Source organism: Rhipicephalus microplus, chromosome 5 (assembly GCF_043290135.1).
Source record: "Rhipicephalus microplus isolate Deutch F79 chromosome 5, USDA_Rmic, whole genome shotgun sequence".
Classification (NCBI taxonomy): domain Eukaryota; kingdom Metazoa; phylum Arthropoda; class Arachnida; order Ixodida; family Ixodidae; genus Rhipicephalus; species Rhipicephalus microplus.
The window spans coordinates 42,101,886-42,121,142 of NC_134704.1; the positions used below are offsets into that span (position 1 = coordinate 42,101,886).

Consider the following 19,257-nt stretch of genomic DNA (forward strand, 5'->3'; position numbering starts at 1 on the left):
ACAAAATTTAATTGAAGTTCAATGAAACATGTGATTACAAACTGGTTAGCCATTCATATTGTAGGCATTCAGAGGAGAAAATACTTCGAAAGTGCCACAGTGTTGGGAGAAGTACAGTTTTGTAAGGTTTGTTTTGTTATTAGCTTCGCGAGTTTTTTTTTTTTTTTTCAACGCTATGCCTGCCATACTCGAGATGCGCAGTGTGCATGCAAGTGACATGAGCTTCTGTGCTTCAGCTACTTTCTTGGTGGGATAACCAATGCTGATTGTGTTACACCTGTTGTACTTTAACTAAAGGATATTAACTGGCATCTCTCATAATCATATGATGGTTTTGGGTTGTTAAATCCCACATAGCAAAGGATATTGATTCCAGACAGCCGTATCTCACTTGAGCTGTTATTAGTTTAAGAATGTGTTTGGTGTGTTGTTTTTATATGTGGTGGGCACTTCAGCTTTTTTGAATGATACCATTTGAGGTCTTGGCAACTCGTTTTGACGCTATTTGGGGCACGAGACAGCAGTACTGTAGGCAGTTTTTTAGTTCATATAAAGGGAAGTATGTGCTATAGAAAGTAATTGGCCTGGCGAAAGCTAACTGCAGACATTTATACTCTTAAACAAGATGGTTGAAATAGGCTGAAGGATATGACAATTACTCTTCTTTAAGAATAACATGCAGTACTGCAGTTTTGAAATAGATTGCCTGAAATGTGTAAATGTTCGAGAGAGGAAACATTTCAGCTGAAGGTAATGGGATGGCTGACATAAGCTTATGAGCTAAAGCGAAGCGTACATATTGGAACGCTTGGGCGAAATTTACTCTAGTAAAGCCTAGCGATGAATCTGATGCAATGAAAGCACTACACCACAGGGTTACAATATTACCTCATAGACAAGAGCAATTAGCTTGATCAGATTTTGTTATATCTGTGGGGCTGTTATAGACTGTTGTTTAATACTGTAAAGTCGCGCTACTGATTGGAATTTAAGGAGGAAGCTGTATCGATTTTACCTCCCAACTCACCTAGTGTAACCCTTTACACATTACGTTAGCGGCATATCATCACAAAGAGGTCACTGCTGCTCGTCACGGTGCTCCTCCTTTGCTAACACTCGAACTTTTTGAACGGCATGTAATGCTGCAGCGGACGAAGAAGCGGCCATGTCTGGGAACTCGCACTTGGGCAACATCACTGCCAACACACACGTGGAACCTGCCCGCGCGGATTCCATTGTCGCTGCCAGCTCTCCGGCTGAAGACAGCAATCCCCGCAAAGAAAAGTCTGTGCTGCAAGCCAAGCTCACAAAGTTGGCCATCCAAATAGGATATGTTGGTAAGCTATCCGGAATGTTGTTTCTTGCTCTTGCCTGCATGCAGTGGCCAGGTGGCCTGCCAGATGAGATATTTGATAATGAAAAATTGATTGTACATAACGTGGAAAGAAAAGGTTACAGTAGAATCTCAATGATATGAACTCGAAGGGATCGCGCAAAACATTCGTATCGCTTTGAATTCGTATGAACAAAGAACTAGTTAAAGCTGATCATGAAGATGAACAATGATTTTATTGGGGTCAATTACTTCTTGCTGAAAAGGTCAGTGAAGTTCTTTTTCTGCTTTCACAGTCTCCCAATAAGGTGCTGCGGTTTTCTCACTCACACCGCTGGCTTTGAAAGCGCATTCACACTTGGCACGAAAGGGAGCGAACACTGCACAAGTTAATGGAAGTTCACTTGCTTTGTCGCCATGTCAAATTCACGGCTGGTTGTTTACATCATGTGGTTTGAGAGCTAGTGCAGCCGGTGTAGCTAAAGCCGTGGAGCAAAAGGGCGATCTGTTATCATGTGGCAGAAAAATTGGTTTCGGACCCTTTTTTCGCGTTGGATTCGCGGCGTGATTTTCCAGCCACTTAGGCGGCGAAGAGAGTGAAATTCCCGGGTGTTTTGCGGCATCCGCTCTCTTTGAGGCTAAGTGTGAATGGGTCTTCTTCCCACTGACCAGCCGCGTTGCGCTGTTTGCGTGCAATAGTCAATCGCACGTTCGTATCATTCACGGTTGCTGGGGAAACCGTTTGTATAACACCAAATCACGGCATATTTTATATAATGTAGGCCATTCGAAGCAACCTTAAAATTCGTATTATCGCGAAATTGGTATCTACTGTAATTGTATCATCGAAATTCTACTGCACATCATCTGCCACTAAAGGGAAACATGAGCAGCATGCGAAGCAGCGCATGGGTCGATTTAATGTTTTGTTCATCATGGGCAGCTTGCCCGATGTTAATGCGTCTTTGCAAGTGGAGCACATCGCGAATTCACTGTTGTTCCTGCAGCTGTTACTCGTTCTGAACCCTTGTTGGCGCACGCCCTGCAGGTTCATCGGTAAAGGTTTGGAGCCAGGAAAAAAAGAAAACTTGCCTCGAATATAGGCCGAACGAAACAGCTAAAACGGCGTTAAGAAAAAGAAAAAATTATCCAACATGAAGATGAAACAAAGCAGGTGGTTCATGATGCAAATACTAACTCAAGAAACATACAGCCGGTAATCTTGTTGTGTGTGTTTCTTTGTTGTTCTTTTTGCGCTGCTGCTAGTTATTTGCATCATAAAGATGATGTGCTTGCCGATGCCGCGCTCGTTCCAAATCGTCGTCCTGTTTCGGTCATCGCTGACTTCTTTGTAGCTGTCCTCAAACAGTATGCAATCCTTAGTGCCATTAAGCGCATTGTATTGGCCGTACTTCTGAAAAGAGCACACAAAGTTCCTGGGTTGTCTTCCCACGCTGCAACCCCTCCAGCGACGCACATTTTTTTCGTCTTACTCCTATGTCCCGCCAGGCTTGAACGTTGGACAACAACTCTGTTACTAGGACGACTTTCTTTTTATAAATGTCATTATAATGACACCGCCTGTTTGGTGCCACTGAGCTATGCCGCTTGAATTGCAACTCGATATGACAAATGGCTTGCCTCAACACTCGCCACAAAGATCAAAATGGCGTGTACTTAAACTGGCTTGTACATGATCGAAATGGCGCGTACTTGGCTTGGCTACCAGTGGCTATTATACAGTCTAGGCGATGCTAGTCGTGCACCTCTTTTCTCAATGAAAAAAGGCACGTTTTTCAGAATCCTTAAATCTAAGCCGACTCTGGAGTTTGTCGCAAGGAAATTTGAAAAAAAAAAAAAAATCTCTGCATATTCACAAATTGAATGATAAGTGGTGGGGCGAAGCGTTCGTCAGTCTGTTCGTGCGTTTGTCCCCGTCCATCCGTGTGACTGTCGGTGCATCCATCCATCCGTACGTCCCTCCATGCGTCCGTTCGTACGTCTGTTTTTCTGTCTGTCCGTCCGTATATCTAGTGAACACTCCAAGTACAGCCATCTCACATGTTTTCATCATGTATTCATCATGTATTCATCATATACAAGTGCCGCCATTCAGCATACATTCTAAGGACCGCTCTTTCGGGTATGTGCCACCGGTGGCTACATACACCATCGGAGGATGGACAGACCCACACCTTAAGGAGCTTCGCCTCTAGAACTATTGCCTTAGACTGAAATAAGTATGGTAAGTTTCGCAAAGTAGGGAAGTGTCCACTATGCGTTTATTCGTCATTCTGCGGAGAAGAGAGGTTTAGGTGCTCACCTGCAAGGACTCATGAAGCTTTTAAGGACAGATGATCTCTTGTTCTTGTCCAAGGCCGATTGCGATTTCGCACGTGCCTTTTGGATTTCATCCCTGTAGCTTTGTTCTTAATGAATTTGAGAAATTTTCGTGGTAATCAGTTTGTCAGGCAGCAAACGCCGATGCTGAAGTCATTTCATGATTACTTGCAAAAGTGGTTCAGGAGCCCCCTTTTGATCAGCATCATATTCAAATTTAGCTCTATTACATCAGCGAATTTGTGCATCATGGCATTGTGGTGTTGGTTGTGCGATGTTTGGAATTGGAAAATGAACCTCAAAATCAGATTAAGCTTTCAGTGTTTTCCAACCTTGACGCTTGTCGCCACTTCTTAACCACCTGCAAGCTTGTGGCAGCGTTCCTACTACTCAAATAATATGTGCTTCTCTAAAGCCCTAATGAAAGTTTACGGCATTGTTGGGGAATCTCATTTACTAAGCTTTTCGCTGTACCCCAACCTCTGTGTGGCTTGCAGGATCCACGATAGCAGTGCTGACAGTCATTATTCTGGTGGTGAGGCACCTGATTGAGGTGTTTGTGGCGGAGGGTCGCCCCTGGAGAAGCAGTGACACCCAGCACATTGTCAACTGTTTCATCATAGGCGTCACGGTTCTGGTGGTGGCTGTCCCAGAAGGTCTTCCATTGGCTGTCACTCTCTCCCTCGCCTACTCTGTAAAGGTGAGTGGCCGCGGAGTTTCTTTAAATAACGCCTAGAGGGAAATTGGTTGCCACTATCTATGCCTGCTTTCAAAGAGGCGCTCAGCCGTTGAGGGAATGACGGCACAGCGAGGCTTGTTTTGGCTGTGATTGAGCAAGGCTTGGTTTCAAATGTATTATATTGCAGAAAGAAATTACATTCATCCGCAGGGTATAGCATATTTACTCGAATGTAACAATTTTTTTTTTTTCATATTTTGCTGCCTCAAGTCAACCCTCACATTGAAGTCGAATTCCAAAATTTTATTGTTTCTTTCTGGATGCTATGAATAATCATCCCTTTTGTTATAATTGTCGCATTACAATCCAGTAAGTACGGTAAAAGCTTTGTGAGAGGAACAAAGAAACTAGAGACAGGTGGGAAATCAATGTTGACCTTGTTGTCTGTTTTCCAACTTAAGTGGCCCCTCGCTACTTTTCTTCCTTTTCGTAAAATTTTACACAGGCGCAGAAGCTGTCAAAGGTAAGCGAAACGCTTATCAATGTCACACTATAAAAGACATGCTTAGCAGTGCAAAACCATTTTGACGAAAGGAACGATTTCTAGTCGGACACTTCCTCGAAGTGCCCGGGCACTTAGTGCACGGTGTAAATCCAAACTTGAAGCATCCCGTCACTTTCATGTTTACAGCAGCGGCGCAGTGCCAGTTGCCCCTCTAGTTAATTATAAAAGCACTCAATGTGAGTGGAAGTGCTCCTCTGATTACTCTGACTTGTATCTCGTCAGCTTTTGTTGAATTCGGTCAACTTTCAGTAGTGCTGCCCTGCGCAGCATTTTTCTGAAGATTTTGTGCGGAAATTAAGGGCAAATTAGAATTCGGAAGATCCTGTATCGAGTTATTGCGATAAGACATGTTCTCCTTGAAATGTTCCTTGGGCAGGCTGAAAATATTTTTTGCAAGAGCTATGTGACAATATTCACTAGACTGTCCCCAGGAATAGATTCATACGGTTGTGAAAATATTGCAGGCATATACTAGCGAGGTTCCAAATAACAGTAAAAAGAAAATTCTGTGTACCATGGTGACTAGTTTTTAACGTGTTGGCATGGTCTCTGCTAAAAGTATTTAAGAGGGCCATGATATCCCATTTTTTCTCATAATCTGTGTTGTCCGTTAATCATGGCGTGTTCATAAACAAGCTGGATGACCTTCAGTGCATTTGGCAGAGTTCTTAATTTTCAATGAGCACATTTATAATCACGCGGGCCACCTGAGAGTCTGACAACACTTTCACACTCGCAAGCCTTGACATCACAAACCACTTCATTTGTGAGTGTCTGTATTCTGGCCAACAATTTCGTTTTGTGGTCAGCTGCACTTACAATAGAGGTATTGCAACTTTCTTCAACTTGCATTGAAAATTTGACGATTTAGTGGCTGAAACTTTAAGGGACTCTAAAGGCAGCTATTAAGTCCATGTTGATTGTTGTAGTAGCGGTCCAGAAACCTCGTAGTGTTACTTTTGTGCCAAGGAAGTGCTTATTTTGATGGTTTGAATCAGGCTATCGCAGTTCAAACTACCCTCCTCAAGCAGAACGTTTCGCGTCACTGTTGCTGTGCACAACGTTGCCGTACTTCACTGCGGGCCCCCCGACACTACTAGCAGCAGAACGAAAGCAGCGAGAGCTGCAGCAGCAACAATGGCCATTGAACAATTTCCTGCCATTGGCTCTGAAATGGCAGACATGCTTGGTTCAACTGGGCCCTGCTAGATAGCACGACCCGTCCAGTTTAACCAGGCGAAAATTGAACTTTTGAACCACTCGCGTCATTCCCCGTAATAATGTTCAGCATTTTTTTTTTTCATGAATCAAGCAAAAACACAAGCAACATTTTTTTATTCTTCTTGATGCACGAAAAGTTCTTTTTTAGTGCAGCTAGTTCGATTATTAGTGATTAACTGTAGGCTGTGACGCTGGCGTCATCGGGATCATTTTGTGAATGTCCTACTGCAGCGCATGTCTTCTCATGCATTCACCTTGATTTCTCGGTAAGTAGTGCACTGCTCTTGATAATATTGTCATTTTAGGTGTCGTCATACAAAGACCTTTCACTCGAACGTAAATTGTTATTGGACTTTAGTGTCCCTTTAAATGGAAAATTACGGCTCTATTCTGTGTAGCACATGACGTCGCACCCGCCATGGCAAAATGATAGTCGGCGGTGGTGGGTGTGGTTTATAGCTGGCGACTTCTAGGGTTCATTTTGGAATGAAAAATTTTTTTACAGTCTATTTCTCATATATGTATGTACAAGCACAATAAAACCTCTACTTCTGTTTTTCGCTGAAAACTACTATTTGGTGGTCGATTGTGTTGACTTCTTCAATGGGCCAGTCAATAGATGCCTACTTTTTTTTTACCCCCCCCCCCCCCCCGGCCAAAGAAGCTTGGCAATTCATAGAGTACACTGCAGTGATCATGTTTTCCAAATATTACAGCACTGCGCAGAGCCTCCATTTCGAAAAACAATTCTTGTGCTCCTTTCCTATGCCTGACCAATCCTCCTTTCATGTGCACTGACACAGAGTCACTGATCTTCGACTTGACGTAGCACGCAGCTCGTCGATTGGTCTAAACCAGTCAGGACGACGAACTATGCCTTCCGCTCCTTGTGAGGGAGTAGGGGGGTGAAACCACGCGAAAACCTGAAACTAAAGGAAACTGATGTTCCAACCCTTGTAACTTTCTTATTAATATAGCACGTATTCACAAGATTCTTGCGACAGCATGTTCACAAAGTAAAAATGCGCATATTTCTCTTTATGACAATTTTTGGACCTTGGGGTTTTATACTGGCTCTTTGAAGAGTAGGAGAATTTGCTTAAAAGAATCCATGTGGCTCACTGTGCAGCTGCTGTGCAAGATTCTTATGTTCACAGGCGATAGATTTCAGTTATGAGTGAACTGTTGACTTGAACGTATGCCATTGGCAGTTGTGCTAAATTTTTAAATTTCCTTTTCAGAAAATGATGAAAGACAACAATTTAGTACGCCATCTAGATGCCTGCGAAACGATGGGTAATGCAACGGCAATTTGCTCGGACAAAACCGGCACATTGACAACTAATCGCATGACTGTGGTGCAGAGCTACATCTGTGGTAAGACTTCATTGCTCTTGATGTTCACTTTTCATTAGAGCAGTTTTTTTTCTTTTTATAGCTTACTATTGAATGTAAAAGTCTGGACTTCATAAGAATGTAAAATGTTCTTTTTTTTTCTCTCTGCAAGCCTTAGATTACAGTGCATCCATTCTCCCTGCAGGTGTTCTACATAAATCATCACCGAGATATGAAAGCCTTCCAGCTGTTGTGGCTGACAAGATTCTGTACGGCATATCAGTCAACAGTGCCTACACATCAAGAGTTATGGTAAGTATTCATGTCCCTCCCTTGTGACTGTATTGGATTCCGAATCATTGTAGCTGCATGATTTTAACTTGAACATATTTAATGGGAACTAAGCTTGTAAAACAAATGAATCAAACAATTCTAAGCAGTTCCTGACTTACCCAATGTGGATAAACAAGCAACTTATGCAAAATTGCGTGAAGCTTGCTGTGTGGGAGCTTTAAAAACTGCAAATTTTTTTTTGAAACTCCTCCTGCAGTAGCAATAGGTATGGCCCAAAGAAGTGCTAAGCCTTCACTAATCTTCCTCTAGTGCCATCCCTGCTTTGTGCTTTGCTGTTTTTTCTCCTAAACTGTGTGGTGAAGTTGCTTTCAAAAGATAGCTAGCACATTGGATTTTATTTCTTGTACGTTCTGTGACAGGTAATGATACTGTGAGTTGCCAATCTGCTTCCAGCTTATCTTTTGAACTTGCTCTGTGTTGCACTGGGGAATGTGTTCATTGTCTGGAATATCCCCTTCAGCCGCTGAATGTGCAATCAATTGTACACATCAAATTTAGAGGCACATCACACACTGTGTTCCTTCAAATGGCTTGAAGCGTGGTGTGCACATTTGTGCAGGCTTTCGGAGTTGACAAATACCGATAATTTAGGTTATTTATTCTGTGTAATGCTGCAGAAGGTCACTTTTTAGCGACACTACCATATTCAATGGCCAGTTGACGTGCTGTGTTCCAGGACCCACTTCAAGAGTATTTTTTTTTCTTTGCTTGAAATAAATGCAACCAAAAAACAAACGGTTCTTGCACTTGGACTTAATATTTCATTCTGTTTATGCAAAAATTGATGCTTACTGATTAAATGACAGTTAGATACTTAATTATGTGCTAATTATCATTATTTACTGGAACTCGCGCAGACCGAAACATTCCTCTATCTTTTTTCTCTCGGAACATAATACTGAGTGCCTTTAAATCGTGCCATGCAAGTTTGACACATTTGTAAACAGTGGATCGTAATTCGCGTCTGAGGGGGATATAGCAGGATGATTCCATGTGAGATCAAACAAAGCATGGCTGGTCGACCTCTTAAATGTTTCATAATTTTATATGTTGTGGCCTGATGAGTGGTAAGAAGAGATCCGCAATTAGTGTTGCTGTAAAAAATTTTTTCTAAGCCCAGTAAATCAATAATGACGAAGAGGTGGAGTGCCACACTTACCTGCTCAGCTGTTTTTTTTTCTTTCAAATTTGGGGATGAATTTCACAAACTACATTAAAGCTACATAGCTCACATTTCTTTAGCTAAATATATGCATACTTGCACTTATTATCAGTTATATTTTGATTCTCTACGTTACTTACATTACTTATAAAAATTCTCAAATTTGACCTAAAAGTTTCAAAAAGGACCCATGACAGAGTGGTGAAAATTCCGTATTACTTTCTCAGCATGCCTACTTGTAAAGCTGCCAAAGCTTATAGCCTCCATTTCTATCTCTAGATGTTTCTTTCATTCCTAACGCTACCCTAAATCTCTAAAAGTTTTATGTTGAACTTGCAAGCATCTGCTTTGATGAATGGAAATGCTTACACCCATTTGTCCCTGAAAAAACTGAGCTATGGGCACTTCAAAGTATTGACGATATTATTGCTGTCAATATTTAACAATACTGTTGTGGCAGTCTACATATTGTTAGTAGGCATGTAAGATGAAGACGGTAATGGAAGAGGATTGGGAAAATCTGGCTGGTGCAGGATTGTGTTAGTATAATTCTTTTTGGCTCTTCTGATATGTATGCACAATGCACAAGGCACCCACTAGGGCATGTCATCTGTGGTGCGATGTCCCACCACGACACCATTGCAGGCTCCCGAGAACCCGGGCGAACTTCCAAAGCAAGTGGGAAACAAGACTGAGTGCGCCCTGTTGGGCTTCGTGCTTGACCTGGGCAAGGACTACCAGAGCGTGCGGGACGACATCCCCGAGGAGATGCTGCACAAGGTGTACACCTTCAACTCGGTCCGAAAATCCATGAGCACAGTCATCCCTCTCGATGGTGGCAGAGGATTTCGGGTCTACACCAAAGGAGCGTCCGAAATCGTCATGAAGAAGTGAGCTCACTCGCCACGCTTGTCTGAGAACCACACGCAGAGTTAAATTTAAGCTCATTCAGACCTGCGACTAGCACTGGTTGCATAACTGTTCTGTGACTAACGTCCAAAAAGCGACTCGGAGCGACCAGTGTGCACACCTGCAAAATAAGCTTATGTCCTGTTCCTGCACACGTGATTGGCTCAGAGTGTTGCAACTGCAGCTGCGCGACTAAAAAATTGAGCAGCCAATGATTGAGCTTTGTGACTTAGTCGCCGGTGTGAATGAACCTTCAGAATTTGCTGCCTAATAGGTGCTGCCTATGAGTGTGTCGCTTATGATCGGGCAAGTTACTGAAAGTCTCTTGTACCTACAGATTTTGGCTTAATCAATCCAATATAAGTAAATCCTTTATTAGGGGTGTGCAAATATTGAAAAATTTTGAATAATGAATCTGTAGCATTCTAGTGAATTCAGCATTTATGTAAAATATTGCATGTTTGAAATACTAAGTATTTTTCACATATTTATAAAATTATTGTCACTGATTGGAAAACATCAAAGGAGCAATGCATCAGAACTGCAACCAGTAATTCTTTTGTTTTCATTAGAGCTGTGCAAATAGCAAATTTTGGGTCAGAAACGAATTAAAATACTTAAGTCCGAGTATGAATCAATATCTTTTGAGTAGTATTTCTCAAATATTTCTAGAATCTTTTTCGTATAGTTTGAAGCTAAATTGCAGGGAAAAAAAAAGTTTGATAGGATTCCTAAGCACCTACTTACGACGTATAGCAACATGATGCTTTTTCTTTTAGCTGGGTTGATGAAGTGCTGGCTGGATGGTATTTCATAGTTGTCTCGTCAATAGTGAGGCAATGCAGAGGCCGAATCGTATTAGTGCATGATTTGGTGCCGCCAGAGTGTTGCCGACATGTCACACATGAAAGGCAAGGATGCTATCCCCTCAGCCTCTCTTCCTCCTTCAACTTCTGTGAAAGTCCAGCTGATGTGGCTGACAGGGTGGTGCTCCCTTTAAGTTACGAGTTCCGGATCCGCCTCATCGATGTTAACATACCTGAACATTTGAGATTTTGGATGCTAAAAATCTCCTGCGTCCGATTTTTTGCGCTTCCTTCCCAAATTTCAGTTTCCGAACAGCATTATTTGAGCACCCGACTCTGCCACATCTAATATCTTCATGTTAGAACCAGCGTTTCCTGGAGTCGGTACATTCGCGGCCGTAGCAGAGCCTGAAAGACAGCTTTTGTCGTAATTTGGGAGTGTGATGAGGTGAAGCATTCAAAAAATTTGAAGGAGCCGTTTTTAAGCAAATTGTATTTGTCTTTAAAAAATTCATTTGTAGTGGAGCTGGAAAGACTGCTTTGCCGCAATATGAGAATGATATGAGGTGAAGCATGATAAAGATTTGAAAGGGTCACATTTAATGAAACATTGACTACATTTGTCTTCGGGAAGTTCGAACAGTAAAAATTCCACAGCGAATCTACTCAAGTAGCAAACGGTAGTCAAGAAATATTCTAAACTTCAAATATTTGCACACCCCTAGGTTTAATCATTAAATTGCTAGGACACATGCAGCTGGCCCTATTGACGCCATCTTGATCACTGGACGAAAACACTTCTGCTTATTAAAACCTCAGAGCCACTGAAGCTAAAGTATCATCAACTAACTATTATCGTCATGAGATTAGTGGTTTTGTTGGCAAGGCTCCCGGCAATATATTGAAATTTTTTCTCGCATACTCCTGAGATATACAGTCTTGTTCATACCATAAAATGAACTGCTGCACATTTGAGAAATATCTTGAAGGCACTAGTCGCTGTTGTATACAGGCTTACCTCAATTTACATTATTGTATTTTTGTTGATTGGAGGTGATCGCTAGATTATGTTTTTTTTGCTTAAGTGTGTGAATTTGTTTCAAATGAAATGTGGAATTCTAGGGCTGTTTTGAGAATCCTTGCCTCACTAGTTAAAAACTGTTCAAGTAGTATTTGATTCATTTTTTTATTCGATGCTGTATCATCACTGTTTGACTTGTGTATTCACTTATTCACGCACCCCTACTTTGTTTTAGATGGGGTGCAGCATGTTTATGTTTTTTGTTTTCCCAATATTCAGTTTATTTTTTAAGAATATTTTGACCCAAAAAGTTTTTTCTTTGTTTTATGCAACTCAAATTGATGTACGTGACTCGTCTGTGTTTAGGTGCAGCTTCATCTTTGGAGCCAATGGTCAACTGGAGAACTTTAGACAAGAGGATCAGGATCGCCTGGTGAGGTCAGTCATCGAGCCAATGGCATCGAATGGGCTGCGAACCATATGCATTGCCTATAAGGACTACATCATGTCGGTGAGCTGCATTCACTTGTCATCGTAAATTGGGTTGTTCATTACCGTGCCTAAAAAAAAAAAGAAATGGCTGTGTGGTACATTGGTGTCCGATTTGGTGCACAAGGACAAGAATTTGAACATTTGAAAAGAGAATGGTAATAAAGATAGTGTAAGAAGTGATCAGTTGCTTTACTGACAAAAAGTATCAGACAGGGAAGTTCTATTATTGACATTATTACTTGGTGACAAGTCTTACGATTCAGTTATAATGCACATATTACAATTTTTACGAACTTTATAACTAGATATTCCAGTCAAAATCTGTGTTTCATAATAAAGAATCGAAGCACATTCGACATTTGAAAGAGCCAAGAACATTTTTTCAAACAAATAATGGACCAAGAACTTTGTCGTCTGTTCATATGCTCTATCTTTTTGAACTCTCTTGTAACCGTAATACCATTTAACGGTATATTGACATATATGTGTCACACTTTTTCAATTTGGGCCTGCATTCCCCCGTTTGAATGTGTTCATGCTTTTCGGCATTCTGTTACCAAGAAATCTAGACAAATGAAGTTCAGCAAAGCAAGAAGGCTATGCTTAACTGTTTTCGGGGCTTCACTTGTGTCTGGGAATGTACTGGGGTATTTTTCAGGATGTGGGCCGTAGCCTTAGAGTTGGCCCTTTTAGCTGCTGAACTAGCGCATCACTGTTTAACACACAGGGGTCAAACACCAAGGCCAACGAGGTACCAATCACGCAAGAGCCCGACTGGGAAGACGAAGACAATATTGTGAGGGACCTCACTTGCCTCTGCGTGGTTGGCATTGAAGACCCCGTACGCCCCGAAGTGAGTGTGCCCGCAGAAACCTATGCGAACAAATACGGCATCCTAGAGCTCCTTTTTTTTGCCTCCAATGGCATTTGCTTATGCAGTGCTGTAACACCCGTGAACTTGATGCTCTTTTCTCCAGGTACCAGAGGCCATTCGCAAGTGCCAGCGAGCGGGCATCACTGTTCGCATGGTCACTGGGGACAATGTCAACACGGCGCGTTCCATTGCGCTCAAGTGTGGCATCATCAAGCCGGGCGATGACTTTCTTGTTCTCGAGGGCAAGGAGCTCAACCGGAGGATACGAGATTCTAGTGGCGAGGTTGGTAGTGTTCTCGGAAAACTAATGTTTCGGCTATTTGACGGCACCTGTTCTCTATGAGGCAGCTAGTGCTGCGTGACTTGAACTAAGAAAGTTTGATTGGAAGGATTTTTATTGATTAGACAGCACTTTTATTGGGCTGTCCTTACCATATTGTGTGCCACGACACACAAGTGAATCAGGCGAGTACTTCTGCGTGATTCTCACCACAACCTTGATAGTCTAAAGGTTATGGGGCTTTACTGGTGACCTACTGGTCACGGGATTGTATCTCTGCTGCGGTGGCGGCATTTTCGATAGAGGTGGAAGTGCAAGAAAGCCATGTGCTTAAGTATAGGTGCACGTTGAAGAACCCTAGCTGGTCAAAATCTGCGAAGCCCTTCATTGAGGTGTCTCTGATAATCGTATCATGGTTTTGGGACATTAAACCCTCACAATTGTTACCTGCTCATAGGTTGCAGTTGAACAGTGATTCAGTAATGTAAAGCAGTGAATTGAACTGCAAGCTGGCTAATAGGCTTCACATAAAAATGGGATGGCTAACATTAATTTGTTAATGTCAGTATCTCATTAAATGGAACCTGAAGGGACCTAGAAAATCTGTTCCGTTTAACAGGCGTTCCGTTTACTGAGAGATGAGCAGGGGTGCAGAATCCAACTGCAAAACCAATCGTAACCAATCAGTTGTTTTGTTCAAAAAGTAGCTTTTTTTAAAGAAAATTTCTGTTTACTGAGAATTTATCATAGTACAAGAGGCACTCTTAGCCTATAGGGTGTTGGTACTGCGATGAGCAGTGGAGTGATGCGACTTGATCTTTGCAGATACAACAAGCGCTGCTGGACAAAGTTTGGCCGCGCCTGCGGGTGTTGGCTCGATCGTCCCCGCAGGACAAGTACAACCTGGTCAAGGGAATTATAGAAAGCAAGGTGCGCGAAAACCGAGAGGTTGTCGCTGTCACAGGTGACGGCACCAATGATGGGCCTGCCCTCAAGAAGGCAGACGTGGGGTTTGCCATGGTGAGTGGGCTGCATACAGCTTTTGTGGCGAATGGGGGCCGTGCTGCAGAGACTTGATGCCCTATGAATATGTAGCACTTCACGGGCCCGTCTTGTCATTCATCCATAGATCTCGTATCATTCATACAATAGATCTCGTCACACAAAAAGTCTAGTGGTCCTTACAGGCCTTAAGCGAGGCTAGCAACACTCAAAACATAGTTATAGGAAATGAGTGTCCTCCTAAACAATAAAGTTAGCAGAAATAACCCAAAAGCAATCGCAATATATTAACATTTGCAATTTTAATTTTACACTTTTTTTGCTAGTATTGTATAACTTTGCCACGTTCACTATTTTCTCTTTGTGATTCCCTCATTTATATTTGATTTTTTTTATGTTTCACTTTTGTTCCGTTTCACTGAATAGAAATGTTATTTTGCTTTAGTCTTGTTCTTGTATAGCATGTTTTGTTATGTGGTTTTGTATTTCCCACGTAACCCGTTCTCCTCTGCAATGCTTTGGCGATTGAGGGTAACAAAAATAAATAAAGGAACTTGTTATCTCTACAAACTAGGTCTGTGTGAATAGTGCTCGGTTCGAAGCGACTTTGAAGCGAGTAGTGATTTTGGTCAAACAATTTTCGAATCTAATTCGAATAGTAGACATGACGTATTTAAAAAAATGGCCATATAACTAACTTGTACATCATTTTTTTTAATTGAAGTAAGGCCGCTATGCAAATGCCCTCTCCTCCCCTCCTGTTTTTTTTTTCCTGTTCAAAGGAAGTCGAAACAACTTTGAGTAGTAGCAGGATTGGACTTTCGGTAGTATGCAAGTGATAACCTGTAAAATACAGAACATTTTAAAATTCATTATAGTTAGAGCTTGTAAGCCGACAAAACGAGCTTCTAAGCTTAAAAAAACTAGGAATCAATTTTTGGATCATATGTTCATTTGAAGAGACCCTGCAACACTTCTACAAGTAGCCATGGAATAGATTCACTAACGAAACTTATATCTTCGTGAATTAACAGCCGCAAAAATTTTTAGAATCCATCCTGTACGAGTGGAGTTGCAAAAATTTGCCGCACCCTGCAATTACATTCTCCTTTTTCATCCTGACGAAAGCACCTGAAGCAAAACAGGTGTAGATGGCACAGGGAAAAAAGATATGTCACGGGCACCTTGTGAGTTTGAGCACTGTTTCTTTTTCTCTTGAATACGCAGCTTTTCGTTGCGATCGCCCCGCCGCGGTGGTCTAGTGGCTAAGGTACTCGGCTGCTGACCCGCAGGTCGCGGGTTCAAATCCCGGCTGCGGCGGCTGCATTTCCGATGGAGGCGGAAATGTTGTAGGCCCGTGTGCTCAGATTTGGGTGCACGTTAAAAAACCCCAGGTGGTCGAAATTTCTGGAGCCCTCCACTACGGCGTCTCTCATAATCATATAGTGGTTTTGGGACGTTAAACCCCACATATCAATCAAATCAAATCAGCTTTTCGTTGCGATCGCGCACGTATGCGTGAACAATTTGTCAGCCCCAGTGATTATCTAATGAAGACCTACTCGTTAAAGCCTAGCAGTCGCAAATAAAACTCAGTCTGAAAGCAGCAAGAGAGTTTGGTGCGATGCATTGCATTGGTGCTTACTAAGTGGAAATAGGATCTCGTGGTTGACTGAGCTTCATAGTTTCGTGGCCTTGTGTGTGTCAATTTGAAGGACATGTTACTGTTGGGCTTGCTCGTCGCGGCTGTTTGGTACACATGCTTCGATGAAACGTATATTTTCAACATTTGCTTTTGAACGGGGCTTTTAAAGATTTGCTTGGCAGCTATGTTACTTAAAATTCATTGGATGGTGTGTTAATGTTTTTTTTTTATCATGCCAATTGTTGATGATTTTTTTTTTGACATTTAATGATTATTTTTTCTTGTTTTTTTTGCTATTGTTGACATTTAACATTACTTGAGTGTTGTTTCATATATGCCAGTTGTTACTCTTATGTGTTGCCTCCCTGTAATGAGCCGCATATGTGGTCTAACTGTCACATAAGTAAATAAATGATTAAATAAATAAACAAACAAAAAACTAAACAGTAGTGAAAGTGTTGCTGCATGTTTTGTGCCACAAAAGCTGGTGGTTGTCGTGGCTCCTTTGTGATTTCTTCCGCCAGGGTATTGCCGGCACAGATGTGGCGAAAGAGGCCTCCGACATCATCCTGACCGATGACAACTTCACCAGCATCGTGAAGGCCGTGATGTGGGGGCGGAATGTCTACGACAGCATTGCCAAGTTCCTTCAGTTCCAGCTCACTGTGAACACAGTGGCTGTCATTGTTGCCTTTACGGGTGCCTGCGCCATTAGGGTAAGCAAGCTGTGGAAACCCTGAGCCCCCCCCCCTTCCTGACAACTTTTTCTATGGAAAACTTCGATGTCATAAGGTCCCTTGTGCGATGCCTCATCTGAGTGCCAGTAGCCGTTTCTGTGTTTGCTATTGCTGTATACTCTGATTAACGGGACTAGCAGGGACCAGGAAAATATGTTTTATTTAACTGGAGTTCAGTTTACTGAGAGATAAATGAGGGCGCAGAACAAAAGTACAGTAGAATCTTGATAATACAAATTTGTAGGCAAATGCAAAATATCCGTATCGTCCTGAATTCGTATAAGCCAAAACAAGTTAAAGCTGATCAAGAAAATGAACAAGAACTTTACTGGGATCAACTACTTCTTGCTAAAGAAGCCCACGATGTTCTCTGATAATACAAATTTGTAGGCAAATGCAAAATATCCGCGTCATCCTGAATTCGTATGAGCCAAAACAAGTTAAAGCTGATCATGAAAATGAACAAGAACTTTACTGGGATCAACTACTTCTTGCTAAAAAAGCCCACGATGTTCTCTTGAACTTCACTGCCTTTGCTGTCTCTCAAGAAAGCTGTCTGAAAGGAATAAAACCATGCCGCTGTTTCCTCACTCATGCTGCTGGTGCCTAAGGCGCGTTCACACCTGAAAGTGGCAAAACTCACCGCAAATTCACTCTCTTTGCCACCCGAGCGGCCAGAAAACTGCACCACAAAGTCTGCACAAAAAAATTGATCCCGGAGCATTCGCATCTGAGAATCAAAAACGAAATGGCCAAAGCAGCTGGAAAACCATATGTCCATGCACGTCAAAAACATTCACATTCGTTCTGCCCCTCGTATGAGCCACCGCCGCGGCTGCCTTCGCCACTTTGAGAATTCATGCCATTTCGCCCGTTTTTTTGGCATTAAAATTCATACCGAATTCTAGTTATGCATGCAAAGCACTGAAAGGAAACAGTTTGTACCTTTTCAAGCATTGTTAGGAAGACATGCCTACATAAACAACACGAATGGACTCACCAGCAGCGGTGGCGGCAGACTCAGCCGGCTGTGCAAAAACGAGACACGTTGGAGCATGCCGACTCACTGCTGCTGCACCTTCTTTTACATTTAGTGCTCTCGACGATCGTAATCCAAACCAGGCTCTCGATGAACACGTCCTTGTCTAGGCTGTTAGCTTTGTCAGACTGCATGGGTAGTTCGTAATGCGAGCCACCGCCGCTTTTTCCACAATGTTTAATTCACAGCGGGCTGTGCGCTACACGTGGTTCTAGCTAGTGCAGCCATGTAGTGCAGCCAAAGCTGCGACGTGGAAAGCAATTTGCTATCGATTGGCGGGGAAATTGGCCTCTGATAGATTTTTTTTTGCGTCGACCTCGTGCCGTGGTTTTTTGGCCACTTGAGTTGCGAAGCGAGGGAAATTCCGGTGAGTTTTGCAGCATTGGCTTCCTTCGATGCCCAGTGTGAATGAGCCTTCTTCCTACAGACAAGCCATGTTGCGCCGCTCGAATGCAGCGGTCAAGCGCACGTTCGTATCATCTGTGGTGGCTAAACCGTTTGTATAACACCGAATCACGGTGCATCTTATATAACATAGTCTGCCAGAAACAACTTTAAAATTCATATTATGGCAAAATTCGGCTCAACCGTAATCGTATCGTCAAGATCTTACTGTACGAAACCAGTCGTATCAGAGGCAGCAGTTCCGTTTAACAAATTTCCATTTACTCCATGTGCGATTTGTAAAGCATCTTGGTTACGAGATTGGCTGTCATTGCACTTTTATAACATACCTGGCACAAGTAATAAAAAAATATCTCTGCTTTCCTGGTTTCCTGTATTGCTAAAACTTGTTTTGTAGCAAGTTCAATGCTTCAGGCTGTTTATTCATGCTTTTGGGTAGTCTTTGCCAATTGTGTATTATCGCTCATTTACTGTATTGTGTGTAGTACCTTCTAGCGCATCAAGCATGATACTTAAAGGGGTTTTTTTTTGTTGGAACTGTTGTAATAAATTGAATCACTTTTTGATGCCCAATATTCGTAGTAATAACGTCACCTGTGATAAGGAATCAAACACTGCAAGTATCCACACGTTATGCTGTTTAGACAGGAACAACAACGAATCAAATGTTCCAGTTTTAAAATGTTGTTCAAGTTGTGTGCAGTGTGTGATAACTCTTTCTTTTTTTTACTCTAGCTGCGTGTGGTGTCCTGACGATTCCTGATGCATGAGTGCCCTGACGATATTCTGCATGACATTTTGCATACAGGACAGCCCCCTGAAGGCGGTGCAGATGCTGTGGGTGAACCTTATAATGGACACCCTGGCGTCCCTGGCACTGGCCACAGAGCTGCCCACATCCAATCTGTTATTGCGCAAGCCCTACGGCCGCACAAAGCCGCTCATCTCGCGCACCATGATGAAGAACATCCTGGGGCATGCCATCTACCAGCTCACCGTCATATTCCTGCTGCTCTTCCTTGGTACGAACATCCCCGCTGCCTCGGTCTAGCATTCTT

General features: G+C 42.4%; 1 protein-coding gene across 19 annotated transcripts in view; it reads left to right on the forward strand.

Moving 5' to 3' along the window:
- Positions 1–19,257, forward strand: part of PMCA (plasma membrane calcium-transporting ATPase 3) — a 348,951-nt gene that overhangs the window by 287,410 nt on the left and 42,284 nt on the right. For all 19 annotated transcript variants that reach the window (XM_075895298.1, XM_075895299.1, XM_075895300.1 and 16 more), the window contains 11 exons: positions 1,149–1,337; positions 4,171–4,373; positions 7,380–7,515; positions 7,679–7,785; positions 9,635–9,879; positions 12,092–12,236; positions 12,945–13,070; positions 13,195–13,374; positions 14,197–14,391; positions 16,543–16,734; positions 19,008–19,221. In XM_075895298.1, coding sequence (XP_075751413.1) covers positions 1,149–1,337; positions 4,171–4,373; positions 7,380–7,515; positions 7,679–7,785; positions 9,635–9,879; positions 12,092–12,236; positions 12,945–13,070; positions 13,195–13,374; positions 14,197–14,391; positions 16,543–16,734; positions 19,008–19,221 — 1,932 coding nt within the window. The remainder of the gene's footprint in view (positions 1–1,148; positions 1,338–4,170; positions 4,374–7,379; positions 7,516–7,678; positions 7,786–9,634; positions 9,880–12,091; positions 12,237–12,944; positions 13,071–13,194; positions 13,375–14,196; positions 14,392–16,542; positions 16,735–19,007; positions 19,222–19,257) is intronic.